We start from the raw sequence: 17,112 nt of genomic DNA, 5'->3' as shown, positions 1-17,112 counted from the left end.
ATACTCACCAAACGAAGGAGCACCAAAATATATCAGACAACTGTTGTCCTCTCTGAAAACAGACATCAGAGAAAACACATACGTAGTGGGAGACTTCAACACACCACTATCAACAATGCATAGATCAACAAGACAAAAAATAAGTAAAGAAACTAAAGCTCTAAATAAGGACCTAGAGCATTTGGGCTTAACAGACATCTATAGAACACTAAACCCCAAAAAAAGGAGTACACATTTTTCTCAAGCGCACATGGATGATTCTCCAGGATCGATCACATACTGGGGCACAAGACAAACATCAACAGATACACCAAGATTGAAATCATACCAACCATCTTTTCTGACCATGAAGGCATCAAACTAGAAATAAACCATAAAAAGAAGGCAAGGAACTTTCCTACCTCATGGAGATTAAAAACCACACTGCTGGAAGACCACTGGACTAATGAGGAGATCAAAGAAGAAATTAAAAAATTCTTTGAATTGAACGACAAGGAGAACACCAATATCCTAAATGTATGGGACGCAGCAAAAGCAGTAATAAGAGGAAAATATATAGCAATAGAAGCTCACATCAAGAAACAAGAAAGAACTCAAAGAAACAACCTAATCTCGAAGCTCAAAGATCTAGAAAAAGAACAACAAAAAACCCCCAAAACCAGTAGAAGAAAAGAAATATCAATTATATTTCAATAAAAATGTTTTAAGTAAAAAGTTAAAAATAAACACAAAAGTTAGGGTAAGTGGTTGGTCTTCTTCACCAATAAGGAGGGAAAATTGTCCTCTCCACCAACAATGAAGGGTGACACATGGTGTCAGTGTGTTTGGTTTCTCTATATTCCACATGTAAGTGACAACATCTGGTATTTATCTTTATAAATTCTTTCAAATTTATAACCACATTTTATTCACATTTGATTTTTGACTTGGATAAGTATGCATAATTCCTATTTTCCTATGAAAAAAAATGTAGTACAATAAAGACCTTTCTCCCAAGGCTGCTGCAGTTTTTTGATTATAATTTTAATAACCACAGATCATTAATTTTATATGCTTTCATTCACTTAGCCATTCTCTTTATATGTGTTGTTTTTATGGTTGCACTGACTAGGAAATAAATGAAGATCAGTTCTTTATGGAAATATGATAGAAGCATAATAGAAACAAAGAAAATAATCTCACCAAACCACACTGCATCTATAGCTCCAGACATTATGTAGCAAAGGAGTTATGATCTGCTGTGGAGCCACCATGCACAGGTTATTGTTTCCCCTTTCTCCATTTATTCACTAAATAAACATACATATTGAATCTCTTACATATTCTAGGTAACAGATAATATTCTAGGGAGTAGGGATATAATAAACAACACATGAGTTCCATAATATTAGACATATTTGTTGTAGTGGGAGACACCCACAACAAACAAATAAAAATCATAGTATTTTAGGAAATGAAAAGGTTCTTTGATGGGAGCTAAAAGGTTAATGTTATGGAGACTGAATAGAGGTGGGAAGAACATGGGAAGATCTCTTAAAGAAATATCATGTGAGGGCTTTCCCGAGTGGCGCAAGGGGTTAAGCACTGCACTATGAAGCAATCCACAGCCTCTGCAGCATGAGTTCGATCCCCGGCCAGCCAGGGAGCAACCCATACGGTGCAGCAGACCTCTCCTGTCTCGCCCCTCAGCAGTGTATTTCAGTCAGTCTTCCTGTTCTGTCCCCACTCTGTCTCTGGTGAGTGCTCTCACCCCCCTACATCTCTGGCCTGTACCCCAGTTGTTGTATGCATAAATAAATAAATCTTTTTTAAAAAAAGAAATATCATTTGAATTGATGCTTAATTGAGAAAGCTAAACCAGTCATTTAATGAATTGAATAGTGTGTGTGTGTATAATTTTTTTTTCAACCAGTCATCAGGACGAATCAAATCAGGGTTTCCTTGATCCTGTCCCTTGACTCTCCCATAGGTATTCCCTTTTCTGTGGAAATTCCCACTCTCATTCTGAGCAACATTCATTCTTTAGTCCCGAAGGTCCCTTCCATTGCCCGAGTGGCTTTGTTTCCCTTGGGCTTCTAGTGTCCCTATATAAACAGAAAATGTGAAAAGCTTTTTTATGCTTTTATACAGTATATGTATATATACTGGTAACCTTCTATAACTCCTGGAAGCTCTATCTCCTGCTTGAGTGAGTAATCTAACTTTGAGTGATTAAGCAAACTATGACAGTTAATTAAATACAGGGGAAACTAAAGTCATCTACACACTTGAGTAAGTCTGTTATTGAAAAAAGCAAAGTTGGGAGGTGAAACAATTGTCAATGTAATTTGGTGAACAAAGGTAATAATGATATGTTTTGAGGTCAGATCTAACAATGATGTCTGAGAGAGCAATCTAGGGGATTTTAACATGAGAACACAAAGCTGAGGAGGAAGGTGAGAAGTGACAAAACCACACGGAAAAATCCACATCTCTTTTTTCATACATGAAGAAGGATCTTGTAAGTATTAACCATGAATTTCCTTTCATTCCGAGATCAATAATCACAATTAAACATTTTTAACATGAGATGACTCGACTTATCTACATTTTTAAGAATTTATTACCTGCTATAAGGAAAATATATTTGTTCGGAATGACATGGGAGTGAAAAGGAGATAAATTAAAAGGCTAACAAAATTGTTTAAAAGAGAAATCCTATCAATGGTAAAGGCAGAAGTGAAAGAATTAAAAACTTTGGACATAGAAACAATAAGACTGTTGATGGACTGGAAAGGAGTAAAAGAATTTGAGTAAAGGAGGACAATACTTAGTTTTTACATTTGATCAACTATAGCAGCACAAGTCACATTTGCTAAGATGGAAATATTAAGGTAATTATCAAGCATACTTTCAGGGCTGTGTGATGTTTGTGGTGACTTTTAAACACACAAGCAGAGCTATTCAGTAGACATACTGGTCTGGAGCTCAGTGGAGAGGTGAAGGATGAAGATGGATGGTGAGTTACCGACACACAGATGGTACAGTCACTGAGTTGATAGAGTTTCTTAGGAAATGAATATAATTATATAAGAGAACAAAGCAGAAGTAAAACCTGGGTGTTCATGAAGCATTTAAAAATCTGGCTGCGGAGGAAGACCCAACGAAGATTTTAAAACAGCACATCTTTTACAAGGTGGGAAAAGCAAAATAAATCATGGTTTCAAAAGTCAATATATATGGGAAAATTATTTTCTAATGAAAACAAGATCAACCATTTCACATACTGCTGAGGTTGTATGACCATAAGGTTTGGGGGGAAGTTGCTTGTGTCGAGTGACTTGAGGTCACTGATTAACTTGACTAGAACTATGTCAGCTTTAATAGGGTTTTGGGAAAGATGCCAGATTAAGGATAGATAAAATGAGGTACAGAAACACAGATTATATACCCCATTGTGTTCTCACAATCCTTTTATTTATTTATTAAAGATTTTATTTATTTATACAAGAGCTGGGGTATAGGCCAGAGGCATGGGAGGGTGAGAGGATTCACCAGAGACAGAGCAGGGAGCAGAACAGGCAGATCTACTGAGTACCCTGCTGAGGGGAGCAGCGGACATGTCAGGAGAGGTCTGCTGCACCATGTGGGAATCTCCCTGGCCAGCCGGGAATCGAACCCACGCTGCAGAGGCTGCAGACAGCATCACAGTACCGCGCTCAACCCACTGTGCCACTGGGGAGGCCCTTTTTATTTATCTATATTTAAATAATTTTCTTTTTTTTTAAAGGTTTATTTTTATACAAGAACCGGGGTATAGGCCAGATGTGCAGGAGGGTGAAAGGATTCACCAGAGACAGAGCAGGAAACAAAACAGGCAGACCGATAGAAATACGCTGCTGAGGGCAGAAGAGGGCGAGACAAGAGAGGTCTGCCCTGCTTGTGGTTATCTCTGCAGCTGGCGGGGATCAAACAGGCACTGCAGAGGCTGCGGACAGCTTCACAGCACCGCGCTCAATGGCCTGTGCCACCAGGGAGGCCCCTCACAATCTTTTTAAACATGTTCTGTAATTCCAATTGATCATAGTCCTTGAAGAATGTTACTCATTCACTTCTTTTTAGCCCTTGTCACCAGCAATATATACACACTCCTATTTGTAAATTCTAGGCTCTCAACTCTCATCATGGAACATTCCCCTTTTTTTCAGTCTTATTAGGCCCTGGGGTAAGTGTTAGCCTGGTAAATTTCTGCTATTTTACTCTTTATTGGTGCCTACTTCTACACCTCAAATATGAGGGATAAATTACAAATCATTGAATAACAAGGACTTTAGTAACTTGTAACAGGAGGAAAGTATGGCAGTAAAGAAAAAAAAAAAAACTAGTAAAAAGCAGAGGTAGTTAAGAATTTGAATGATCCAAGTTAGTTATTTGTTGTTAACATATGATGGTAAGCATAAGACTGAAGCTTCCTTTGTTTTGAGGAATATGGAGAAGAAAACAAGAGAACAGACAAAACAAAACAAAACCAATTCTAGAAATCTGTGGACTTGAGTCTACCAGAGTGGGAAGATAGGAGTTGGAGGAAAGTGATGAGAAGGTACAGTGATCTTGGTGGAGGACTGTGGTGGTGAATGCTTTGTGGTAACATATGTTTGAAGTCGCGTGAATCTCTATCTCTGAATCATATGTATTAAACAGTAATCTCAACATTTAACACATCAGTCTTTTTTTCTTTTAACATATGATGTTATTTTTTTAAAAAGACTAGTGCTTCAAATACTAACCAAGCTAGCCCCAGAGCTGCAGCAGCCTGTGAGGGCAAACAAGTTCTGCTTTGGAACATCTCAATGTACATGAGCAGAGTCCCAAAATTGAGATTTCCTAAAGATACTTTTATACCTATGTGATTTTAGGCAACCCACCTGTCTTTAGTCTTCAGTCTACTTATGTACCATTCTTTTCTGATGATATCATTTAGATTTGTCATGGTAAAAATATAAGAATTAAAATGTAGGGGCCTCCCTGGTGGCGCAAGGGGTTAAGACGCAACCTATGAATCTATCCACAACCTCTGCAGCACAAGTTCGATCCCCAGCCAGCCAGGGAGCTACCCATATGGTGCAGCAGACCTCTCCTGACATGCCCACTGCTCCCCTCAGCAGTGTATCTCAGTCAGTCCACCTGTTCTGTTTCCCACTCTGGTGAATCATCTCACCCCCCACTCCTCTGGCCTGTACTCCAGTTCTTTTATGCATAATAAAATAAATCTTTAAACAAAAAGAATTAAAATGTAAAAAACGTTCATATTTTAAAAGACCATGTCCACAGGGAGGTTCCAGGATTAACAAGACTGATATCACTCACAAAACAAGTATCCATGGAACAGATAATAACAACTCACTTAATGAGAACTCTGGACTCGTTGCAGTGTAGGTACACACAAAGGAACCACAGTGGAGGATATGGAAGTGATACCAAACTTCAAATACCCAAGATTGAGTAAATGAAGTAAGTGCTCTTTACCTTTGGATGCTTGTGGACTTCTCTTTCTGATTTCAGCCACTTTGAGGGTAGATTTATTTACCTCTCTAGTTGGTATAACCACATACACTGTATATACAATGTTTTTGAAGCATCCATGTTTATCCTATGATATTGCTTGATTAACCTTGTGGGTTTTCTCCACTGGTGACAGCTAACTGAATTTATTGCCTAAGATTTTAATGCCATTCACTCTAAAATATTTCCATCAAGTGCTCTTGTGAGAGAAAATGGAATACTTAACCCAGAGAGAACAAGGTCTTACAAAATATCCTTAAACTGAATCATATACAAAAATTAATGTCAAGTAAATGATGGATCCGTAAGTTTAAACTGAAGCAGGCAGAGGGGAGGGGTTGGGGAAGGGATAAGAACAAGAGGGAAGGAAGCACAACGGGCCATGGGGGTGGACTATGTGTGATTTGGTGGTGGGTGCACTGCAGTGGCAATATCTGATTACCTCAATTAAAAATATATAAATACAAAAGAAAAAAACCCAAAAGTAAAATAAAAATCTAACCAACCTATTAAAATAGAGATTCGTTGGTGAGTGAGTGAGTCATGGAGATGTGAAGTTGTACTTCCCAAATTATAAAACTATGTAAATGAATGTCAAATAAAATTTGACAGGAAAAAAAAGAAAATATGAGACATATTGTTAGTATAAGGGACAAACATCCTATCAGTGACTCAAAATCCAGAATCAATAGGGTAAAATGATTGACAAAACTACATAATAACTATAAACCAATTAAAGGATTAAACACTGATATGTTAACAGAGGGAGGTGAATTTAGATACTTCTTCATCTAAACTGGATAGATAATATGCCTACAAAGCAAAAAAATTTAAGAGGGCCTTCCCGGTGGTGCAGCAGTTTGAGCACAGTGCTGTGAAGCTGTCAGCAGCCTCTGCAGTGTGGGTTAAATTCCCGGCCAGCCAGGGAGATACCCACATGGCACGGCAGACCTCTCCTGTCTGGCCCGCTGCTCCCCTCAGCAGTGTATTTTGGTCCTTCTGCCTGTTCTGCTCCCCACTCTGTCTCTGGTGAATCCTCTCACCCTCCCAAGCCTCTGGCCTGTAGCCTACCCCAGCTCTTGTATAAAAATAAATAAATCTTTAAAAAATGATTTTAAAAGAAATATGGGTTTCAATATTCTTAATATTGTGTGTTTTTCTTCCTTCTAGGAGTCCACATGCTTATGGTAAGATAATGGCTCCATGGGGCAACCTGGTCACAGGTTCTAATTCTAGTTTTGGACAGTCTGTTTCACTCTACCTCACTGGAATTCCTGGCTATGAGAATTTTCATCACGTTATTTCCATCCCCTTTTGTGTGTTATACACAATTGGAATAGTGGGCAACTGTACAATTCTTCATGTCATTCGCACTGATAAGAGTCTCCACGAGCCCATGTACTATTTCCTGACCATGCTGTCCCTCACCGACATGGGCATGTCCATCTCCACCCTACCCACAGTGCTGCAAGTCTTCTGGTTTGATGCTCGGGAGATTGAAGTGAATGCTTGTGTAGTCCAGATGTATTTCATTCATACTTTTTCTCTGATGGAGTCAGCTGTGCTCCTAGCCATGGCTTTTGACCGGTATGTTGCCATATGTGATCCTTTGAGGTATTCTAGCAAACTGACCGCACAACGCATTGTCTACATAGGGATCGCCATTGTCATCAGATGCGCAATTGTCCTCCCTGTTATTGTTGTTCGGATTCCTAAATTTACCTTCTGTCGCTCCCATGTTCTCTCGCACTCTTTTTGCTTGCATCAAGATGTCATCCGGTTGGCCTGTGATGACATATCTTTCAACATTTTGTATGGCTTGTTTGTTGTTGCTTGTTATTGGGGTGTAGATTCTCTAGGAATCTTCATATCTTATGCTTTCATCCTCCGCTCTGTGCTAAGTATTGCATCCAAGGGAGGGAAGCTAAAAGCCCTTAATACATGTGCCTCCCACATTTGTGCTGTACTCATTTTGTATGTGCCAATGATAGGGCTATCTATGGTGCATCGTTATGCAAAACATTCCTCCCCTATTATCCACATAACTATGGCCAATATTTACCTCTTAGTCCCACCGGTACTCAACCCAATTATTTATAGCGTCAAGACAAAGCAGATTCGCCAAGGCTTCCTAAAGATATTTTTAGCCAGAAGGTTTGGGCTTAATTAAACATAGAAAGCACATGATTTCCTTTTATCTTGACCTTAACATCTATTTTCTTCATCCTGAAGATAACCTATTTAGAGCTTCTGGAAACATTTGGTGTATAATCTTTCCATGATAATTAATTTTACAAGTCCTTTCAAGGAAATTATTGTAATTATTTTTGGGTCGTTACTTCCTAACTTGAGCATATCAGAATCCTGGTCCAAAGAGAGTAAGTAAAAGGAAATTTACTTCATTCAAATAATTTATGGAGATGGTTTCTATTTAGATTTAAAAGAAGAGTTCAATTTTCTGTTAAAACTAAGGCATAGAGAAACTAACGTTTCAAAGACAGCAGGGGTATTATATGTAGTACCACTGGCATTGGGAACTAGGTAAATTTCTTTCCCATGAGGAGAAAATGGGTCTCGTTTTTTTTCACATTTTAAGCTAAATTATAACAGATGCATGTTTGAGTTTAAAGATGGGATAAACAAAAACCCTGCATTTCTTTGTTTCATTTACTTCTCTTGAAATTATTGTTAGAAAAAAAGTAACTTGGATAATAAATGCATGGAGTTAGTTTTCCCAATGGAGAAAACCCAAAGACAGATTTCACACCACAATGGCTGCACACTCGTCAAATGGCAAGATGAAAAAATATGAAGCTCCTTTGGTTAGTGTGTACTCCTATTAGGCAAAATATCTTATGTACAGGAGTTTAAAAAAAAATACAGCAAAAGAAATGCTGAAAACCACCATAAACAATAACTTCCTAAATCTCCTGCTATCACACTCAATTCCCAGGAAGTGACAGGAAAAGAACAAACAAGGTAATTTTCAATATTAAATGTGCATATCCTAATGGGAGAAGGAAAGTGGGGCTTAGGTAATTAGAAAGTTCAAGGAAAACCTAAAAAAATTATTTTTGTGCAAATATTATTTTAAATCACAGTGACAGCCATACATAAATATACCTATACAACATCAAGTTGGTATAACTTCAAAAGTAGAAAGGATATGGAAAATAATGAAAGCAGTTAAGGAAGTGAATTTATGTCCAGGAACAGAAAAAATTAGACAACACACTTTATAGTTAAAAATGAATTTAAGACAGCAAAAAATCAGTGTAATGTAGTTTAAAGACTTGAAATAGACAACCAGATTTTGGAATAAAGGGGGCAAATGGATACTCTTAGAGAATACTGAAAAGAATGAATAAGTACACTGAAATAGCTGGCATGTCTTAATCAGCATAAATAAAATAGAGGCTTACATAAAAGGAATAGAAGGGAAACATTAAAAAAGTGAACTTATTACTAAGATAATAATTGATATGTAAGACAGACCTTGTGGACTCATAATCTGATTAATGGGTGTCAATATAGTAGAGAATAGCACAGATGAAAGAGGAAAGAGAGATATTTTTCCAATATGGAAGAGAATTCTCACCCAGGCATATCCTGGTGAAGTTATTAAAGGTTACAAATAAAGAAATAATACTATATATGTAGCAAAAATATCAAGTTTACTAAAAAATAAGAGTTTTAGAATCTGAGAATTCTTCAAAAAATATATTTAATATAATATATAGGGATTTCTGAGCAGAAAACATATGACTGGAATCTTCTACATTAAGTATACTGAAGAATTTGTGCATTAAATAATATGTGGAATGTTTCCAAAAACAAATATAGGAAAAATAGAAATAGTATTGGTATAAATACAAAACCAAATAAAACTGTTCATCATTTAATAATTGTTGAAGCTGGTTGATGTTTAGTTGGGGATGTATTATAATCTCTCTACTTTGATATACACTGGTATTTTCCATAAGATGATAAAAATAATAAATTAAAATTAAAGTTGCAACTAACAAAGATAATCTAATATTTTATTTCCTGAAGAAACAATTTATCCTATATAGATCCTAAAGTTTATTTTTTCTTATTTTAAGAGCATTATTTATTGGGGTAACATCAATCAGCCTCTAACTGTGGAAGCCTCTCCATCATTAGCTGTAAATGTGGATATTTGGCTATCACAGTTTACTCATCATAGTGCTTTGTTCAGGATTCAGATTGTGAAATAATGTCAAAGAACTTGGTGGGGTCGGGAATGTAATTTTTTTTTATTTCTTTAACTGTATACCAGAGTAATAAGTTAATGGAGTATAACTGCGTGACTGAACATAATCCTCTACATTTCAAATCCTTGGTCATACACTGTTTAGGTGATGTCAAAGTGACTTAAGTTCATATTAAAGAATTAAAAATATAAGGAGAATTCTGAGGTCATTCATACCAATAAAGTAGTAAGACCAACCTTTTTTTCTGGTAATTTCACAGGGAGAGCTGGGAAGATGGAGTTCTGAGGTGCTTTTTAGTGGTAAGGCATACACAGTCAATCATTTTCAGAGCCTGTCAGTCGGAATAAATTTCTTTTTGAGGAAAGAAATCAACTGAGTACCTGAGTAAATCTTCTCTATAAGAATTATTACTTCTGGGCTCCCTGGGGGAGCACGGGGTTAAGATGCAACCTATTAAGCTCTCCACAGCCACTGCAGCATGAATTTGATTTCCAGGCAGGGAGCCACCCACATGGTGCAGCAGACCTCTCCTGACTCTCCTGCTGCTCCCCTCAGCAGTGTATTTCAGTACATCTGCCTGTTCTGCTCCCCACTCTGTCTCTGGTGAATCCTCTTACCCCCACACCTCTGGCCTGTACCCCAGTTCTTGTGTGCAAATAAATAAATCTTAAAAAAAAGAACTATTAACTTTTGTTGAAGTCATCAATTCCTTAATGTGAATTCACAATAGACTGTGTTAAATATAACAACACCTGAGGATGAATAATCTCATGAAATAAATACTAAGTAAATAAATGGTAGTGTTGTTCAGTTATAATCAAACCAATTTTGACAATATCAATTCCAGAGTTGGAAAGATTAATAATAGTAGGTCCTGTTTATTTTTAAATTAGTTCCTGTACTAAGTGGGATTGGCAACACAGTCCCACTTAATAGACCATATGCCAACTGGGATACAGGACTCAACAAAAAAGACATTTAAGTCAATATTGTAGGCAAACATTTGGAGAATTTTGTTCATTAAGCAAAAGCTTCCATTTAAATTTAATCAAATTTATCTGATCTGTTTCCTCAGGAAACTTTATGGCACAGTGAAGAAAGTACCACATTAGAAAAGAGTTTGCAGTTACATGGATGGAGCTGAAAGGGATAATGCTAAGTGAAATAAGTTAGAGGGAAAAAAATAAATACCAGATGGTGTCTCTAACATAAAATAACTAAATTAATAGATAAAACAGGCTTAAAAACTAACCCTTGAAAGCTGACTATAGAACTGAAGCACTAGAAAGTGGGTGTAGGGGAGGGATAAGAACAAAGAAGGAAGAAGCGACAATGGACTATGGGGTGGAATATGAGTGATTTGGTGGTGGGTACTCTATGGTGGTAATAACTGATGGGGGTATCCAAATATTACCTCAATTAAAAAGAAAGAAGATGTGGTACATATACACACTGGAATATTACTCAGCAATCAAAAAGGATAAACTCATGCAATTTGCAGCAACATGGATGGAGCTGGAAGGGATTATGTTCAGTGAAATAAGCCATAAAGAAAAAGAAAAATATCAGATGGTCTCACTCATAGCAGGTATTTAGAAAACCTAAATAAGAGATCAGGAAAAAGACTAATTATAATAAAGTAAAAATCAAAATCAACAAGCAGCTATAAACCAGAGACACACTACAGAGGGGGGAGGAGGGAGTAGGATCAAAACAAGGGGAGATGGGAATTGTATGGGGACTATAATAACCACAATGAAAATGTATACATTGTGCAAAAATGAAAAATAATGTAAAATATATATAAAATTAAAAAATAAAAATTAATTAATTAAAATTATAACTTAAAAAATAAACATAAAAAAGAAATAAATAAAAAAGTTTGTGATGACATTATTTTAAACCTTAGTAGATGTTTTTAAAATACATTTTACTTTTACAGCAATTTTATGTTTTTAACAAAATTGAATGGAAGGTACCCATACCTCCCATATTCTTCCTATTCTTTTACTTTTAAAGGTTTTACTTTTATTTATTTATGCATACAAGAATAGGGTTGTAGGACAGAGGTGCAGGCCTACAGGGAGACCCTCCCATAGTCCTCGTGTTTCTGATTTTGAAGGAGGCAACCAAGTCTTGTTTTTATTCAGTTTATGAAAATAGAACTGTAGTTACTTCTAGCAATTGGGCTAAAGGATCTATGTGTCTTCATAGTTTAATTCCTTTGAGTCTGTTTCCTATGCAATTTATGCACATATATATGTAAGTTCTATATATTCTCAATATAAAGAGCTACCTCATCTCAATGTATTCTATCATTTACCTAGATGTTGAAGCTATGCTGATTTGAGGCTCTGTGTAGCATTTCCCCATCTCCCAAATGGCAATGCCTTGCTATAATCTGAATGGTGGTGGAAGGAGATTAGGGAGAACCATACACTGAAGTGGTGGCACAGACAGGGTTACAGGCATTGTCCAGCTTGTGTCCTGGGGACTCAGATCTCTAAGGACAAAGGAAGACTTATTAACTCATCCTTCTTGCTGAGAACTAGGACAGTCTCTCTCGACAAGAGGAACTATTCTACCAAGTATGTAAGGACTGGGGAAAATGAAAGTGGCAGGACATCGGAAAATAGTGAGGGAGATGTTTGAAGCAAAAGAGACGGGGGCAGACACCCACAGTGTGGGGAGGGGAACAGGAGACTAGGCCAAGAAGACAGAGGCTCTCAGTCCATCACAGGACACAGTATCAGAAGCGCTTTATTGTTCATGTCCATTTCCATAGCATTCAAGTCAGATCAGTATTTTCAGGCAGGGCTTGCCTAGATAACCCAGACTTTCATAGTAAGGGTTTCCTCTCTGTGCATGGTGTGATGCTTACCCAGGGTAAAGGGCTGTGTTTAGGTAAAACAGAGAATGAATTCTATACTAAGGTTGGGATTACATCAGATAACCTTCAAGTTTCCTTTCAATAACAATTATCAGTGGTTTTTAATATGACATTAATTATGTCTCAGAGACCCAAACTCCATTTTATAAGTCTTTTTGATTTTCGAGTCTATAAATCTACAAAGTCTCTCCTCCTTCCCTGAGGAATGGTGGAACATATCAGAAAACCATGGAGATACGTTTGAAATTATGGAATCAGAAGCAATAGGAACCGACTGTCAGAATGAGCCTGCACTATAATGAACATGATTATAGCATAACAAGTGGGAATGTGTGTATTGCAGTGAACACTTATGTTGTGATCATGTAGAATAGCAACGAGACTGCTCAAATGTCTAGCTCAGTGAAATACCAAATAATCTCTTTTCTTTTCTTGATCAGATTTCCTATTCCCCTAGATCCTGTATGTTGTTTTTCTCCAAGTTTGCAATGTACATAAAGAAAAGAATATAATTAGGGTCGTCATCATTGTTAGAGAAGTTTTAGTGTATAGAAAAAGAGTAAGAAAAATTTCATCTCTCTGGCTATACTGAATGTTCGCTGGATAAAAGGGAGATATCACTGATCGATTGATAATTTATTTCCCTCTTCTCAGGCTACCTAGATTGCTTTTGTCACATGTCTACTCATAGTGCTCTCTTCTGTGGGTAGATGCTCCATATTCCCACATATTCTTCCCTCTAATAATATTTTCAAAATATGTTGTCATTATTGTTGTGAATATTGTCCACATTACTCCTTCATCTTCAGCACTATAACATCATCATCATTACCACCATTATTTTATGGTCACTATATATAAGAGTTTATGCTAAATATTTAAATCAAAATATCTCTTTTAGTCTTCAGCATCTATCAAATTGTTACTGTCTTCAGATTTCAGAGGGGACAGTTTGGAACAATGAGATAAAAGTAATTTGTGCAAAGTTATAAATGTGGGAGCAATAATATACCTCTGTCAAAGTGCTAGCAGATCCAGAAAACAGAGTCTGCATGTGGTATATGGTGGGAAGTTGTCTCCTTAAAATCTCAATAAGAAGTCAATGTAGGAGTGATTTGGACATTTAATAGTGAACTTAAATGTATTCATATACACACATTTTCAGTGATGAACATCTGACACATATCTCATGTTTTAATGGAGTTTTACTTCAATAAAAATAAAAAGTCACTGAGATGTTCCTTCAGGTCATAAATTTTCCAATTTTTAATTAACTTTACTTTTACTTCTTTTTTGGAGGTAGGAGAGAGGGATCATAAAATTAGAGAAGTCACAGTAAAAGAAAAAGAAGTCAGATTTCTAAGATTGGATGAAGGATAAGAAATTGGAAAAGGAGAAGGGATAACACTGGAAAATGTGGGCAATGAAGGTAATAATGAGTGGAAGTGTAGAAAGGAGGAGGAGGAAGATACGTGAAATGTGGAGAAACAGGAGTTTGCATGCTAATAAGCCAGTGTTGTTGTGACATCAGTGACCATGGTTGAGATGTGGGATGTTCCCTACATAAATTGTGAAGATAAAAATTTAATGTAGAAGACATTCTGTGAGTGCAGTTATAGGTAATGTTTTTATAAGAAAATCATTCATATTTAGGTAGAAATGATGGGTCTGATCTGGGAAGACAAGAAATGCTTTGTTAACTAACAACAACTCAACAGTGAAATGGAGAAAAAGAAAGCAAGGCTGTGGACATGATTTAGAGACAACTGTAAGCAAGCAAAAGTTTTGAATTGTTTTTTTATTTTTAATTTCCCTACACAGATGCTGATCTTCTCATTGCCTTCTCCACTGGAGTGTGATTGTGAGATTGGATTGAGGCGTAACAGCAAGCACTATGGCACCCTTAAACTCCAGCAATACCTTTTCCTCCATGTTCTATCTCACAGGTATCCCAGGCTATGAGGAATATCACCACTGGATTTCCATCCCATTCTGTGTCCTCTACTTTGTTGGAATCATGGGCAACTGCACCATCCTGCATATTGTCCGGACAGATTCCAGACTCCATGAGCCCATGTACTACTTCCTGGCCATGCTTTCCCTCACGGACATGGGCATGTCCATGCCCACAATGATCACACTCTTCAGGGTGCTGTGGTCCATTTCCAGGGAGATCCAGTTCAATATTTGTGTGGTCCAAATGTTTTTCATTCACACTTTCTCCTTCACTGAATCATGTGTACTCTTGGCCATGGCCCTTGACAGGTATGTGGCCATCTGCAACCCCCTAAGATATGCTACCATTCTCACTCCAAGACTTATCATCAAAATTGGAATTGCATCCCTGCTCAGGAGTGCCATTGCTATGATTCCACTTCTGGCCCGGCTGGCTTTCTTTCCCTTCTGCCGCTCCCATGTCCTTTCTCATTCTTACTGTCTGCACCAGGACATGATCCGCCTTGCCTGTGCTGATGTGAAGTTTAATGTTATATATGGATTGGTTCTGATCACTGTGCTGTGGGGCATGGATTCGCTGGGCATTTTTGTGTCTTATGTGTTCATTCTTCACTCAGTATTAAAAATATCATCTAGGGAGGGAAGGCTTAAGGCCCTTAACACATGTGGATCCCACATCTGTGCTGTGCTCATCCTGTATGTGCCTATGATTGGACTATCTATCGTCCATCGTTTTGCCAAACACTCCTCCCCACTCATCCACATCTTCATGGCTCATATTTACTTATTAATTCCGCCTGTGCTTAACCCAATTATCTACAGTGTGAAGACTAAGCAGATCCGTCAAGGAATCCTCAACCTGTTTCTCCCCAAGAAAATCGGTTCTAGTATGATGTAGTCATGTCCTCAAGATAATGATGGCACATGTCTTAGTGATGTAATTACATAACAATTTGTCTGATATAGGTGTGTGGGCACCAGTGTTACTAACGGGAGAGTTCTGAAGAACCATTAATAGAGCAAGGAAGCATCATGAAAGGGTCCTAAGGAAAGAGCTGGTGTCCACTGGAACTAAAGGGATGGACTTAACATGTCTCTCATAAATATGCTTTAACTATAAATGTGTTACTATAGAGTGTGTTGGGAATAATTTACCTCCTTTTTCTCTCATTTCTTATATCAACTCTTATTCAAGGTCACCTCTCCATGAAGTTTTCCTTGAATATACTGAATCCACATTTCCTGGTTTTTAATTTTGAATATTTTTCAGGGCATTTTATATTGTAATCCTTATTATATAAATGTGTTTTTAATCTGTTTTTTCTCTATTTTCATGAAGATAGAAAAAATATTATCTTAATTTAAAATCATTTTTGTACCCAAATCACAAGATATAAATCCTCATGTTGCACGAGGGTCATCTTTCAATGTTTATGTATTTTATGCCCTTTTGAGATTTGTTTTTCTCAGGGATACAAAGTGGCAACCTCTTTATTCATTTATTTTTACTTAATTTTTAGAAACAATATTAATTTTGTAGAAAGCTGGCCCATAGGATAAAAAAGCCCTCAGTTATTTTTATATAAAAACAGCAATTGAAATCTATTGGTTTTAAAAAATCTGGATAATAATTTAGGATCTAATAGTTTCTAAATGTAAAATTGATGTAATTCTGAATTATACCTACTTATAAGTTCTTGGTAGCAGGAAAATGAAAATATAGGTTTTTAAATTTTAATCTAGAATGCTTTTACAAACCTATCTTTTCTTATTACTCTGAAATTATCTAATGTGACAAAGCATAGACTTATATGAACCTACCCAATTTAATTTGTTTAGCTTGTATATTTACAGATGAAGACAAAAATAACTGAAAGTGAAAAAAAGAAGTTTGTAAGTAAACATGTGTTACAGCTCCCAATATTGTTTTGTTCTTAATAATATGTAATGTATTTTCACATATCTTAAGCCAGTTACATAGGACTTATTCTTCAACCAGTGTCTGTCCAATTCTATACTATAGTTATAAAAGGGAATCAATAGTTATTGAATAAATAATGTTTTAAAATAGTTTGTTACAGAACAAATAAATGATTAAGAAATTATTCAATCATTGTTAAAAAATAGTTTGGTACAGCAATAAATCTTTGTGGCAAACATAGGCCTGTCAAGAGTTACATTTTGTAAAATAAAAGAGATATTAGTAGCTAAAAAATAAGATTTCAAATTTCAGGCACATGGAGTACATCTACAATTTCCAAGACTGTGGCAGTAGTCTCCTCTCTGCATGGACTCTGGATGTGATGTTTACACAAGGTGAAGACTGTTTTCAAATTATTTCTGGTGTCTGGATTTAATACAGCTATATGTGTGCCCCTACATAATTATGCTATTTCTTATCGTGATTTCTAATTTTCCAACTCCTGCAGACATTATTAGCACTGACCCAAATAATAACTAAAAATAAAATCCTGATGTATAAACAAGAAA

At 36.5% G+C, this 17,112-nt stretch overlaps 2 protein-coding genes across 2 annotated transcripts; both read left to right on the top strand.

Moving 5' to 3' along the window:
• Positions 1–6,736: 6,736 nt before the first annotated feature.
• On the top strand, positions 6,737–7,711 carry LOC119255011 (olfactory receptor 51G1-like). The gene has a single exon (XM_037522032.1). The coding sequence runs from the start codon at positions 6,737–6,739 to the stop codon at positions 7,709–7,711; it is 975 nt and encodes a 324-aa protein (XP_037377929.1).
• Positions 7,712–14,560: 6,849 nt separating this feature from the next.
• Positions 14,561–15,520, top strand: LOC119254665 (olfactory receptor 51L1-like). The gene has a single exon (XM_037521764.1). It carries the CDS (start codon positions 14,561–14,563, stop codon positions 15,518–15,520), a length of 960 nt encoding a protein of 319 aa, XP_037377661.1.
• The last annotated feature ends 1,592 nt before the right edge of the window (positions 15,521–17,112 follow it).

The sequence above is a fragment of the Talpa occidentalis genome, unplaced genomic scaffold (genome assembly GCF_014898055.3).
Source record: "Talpa occidentalis isolate TD23 unplaced genomic scaffold, MPIMG_talOcc4v2.1 talOcc4.3, whole genome shotgun sequence".
Taxonomy (NCBI): Eukaryota; Metazoa; Chordata; class Mammalia; order Eulipotyphla; family Talpidae; genus Talpa; species Talpa occidentalis.
The sequence above is the reverse complement of the archived record's forward strand: the minus strand, read 5'-3'. Positions and strand labels throughout refer to the sequence as shown.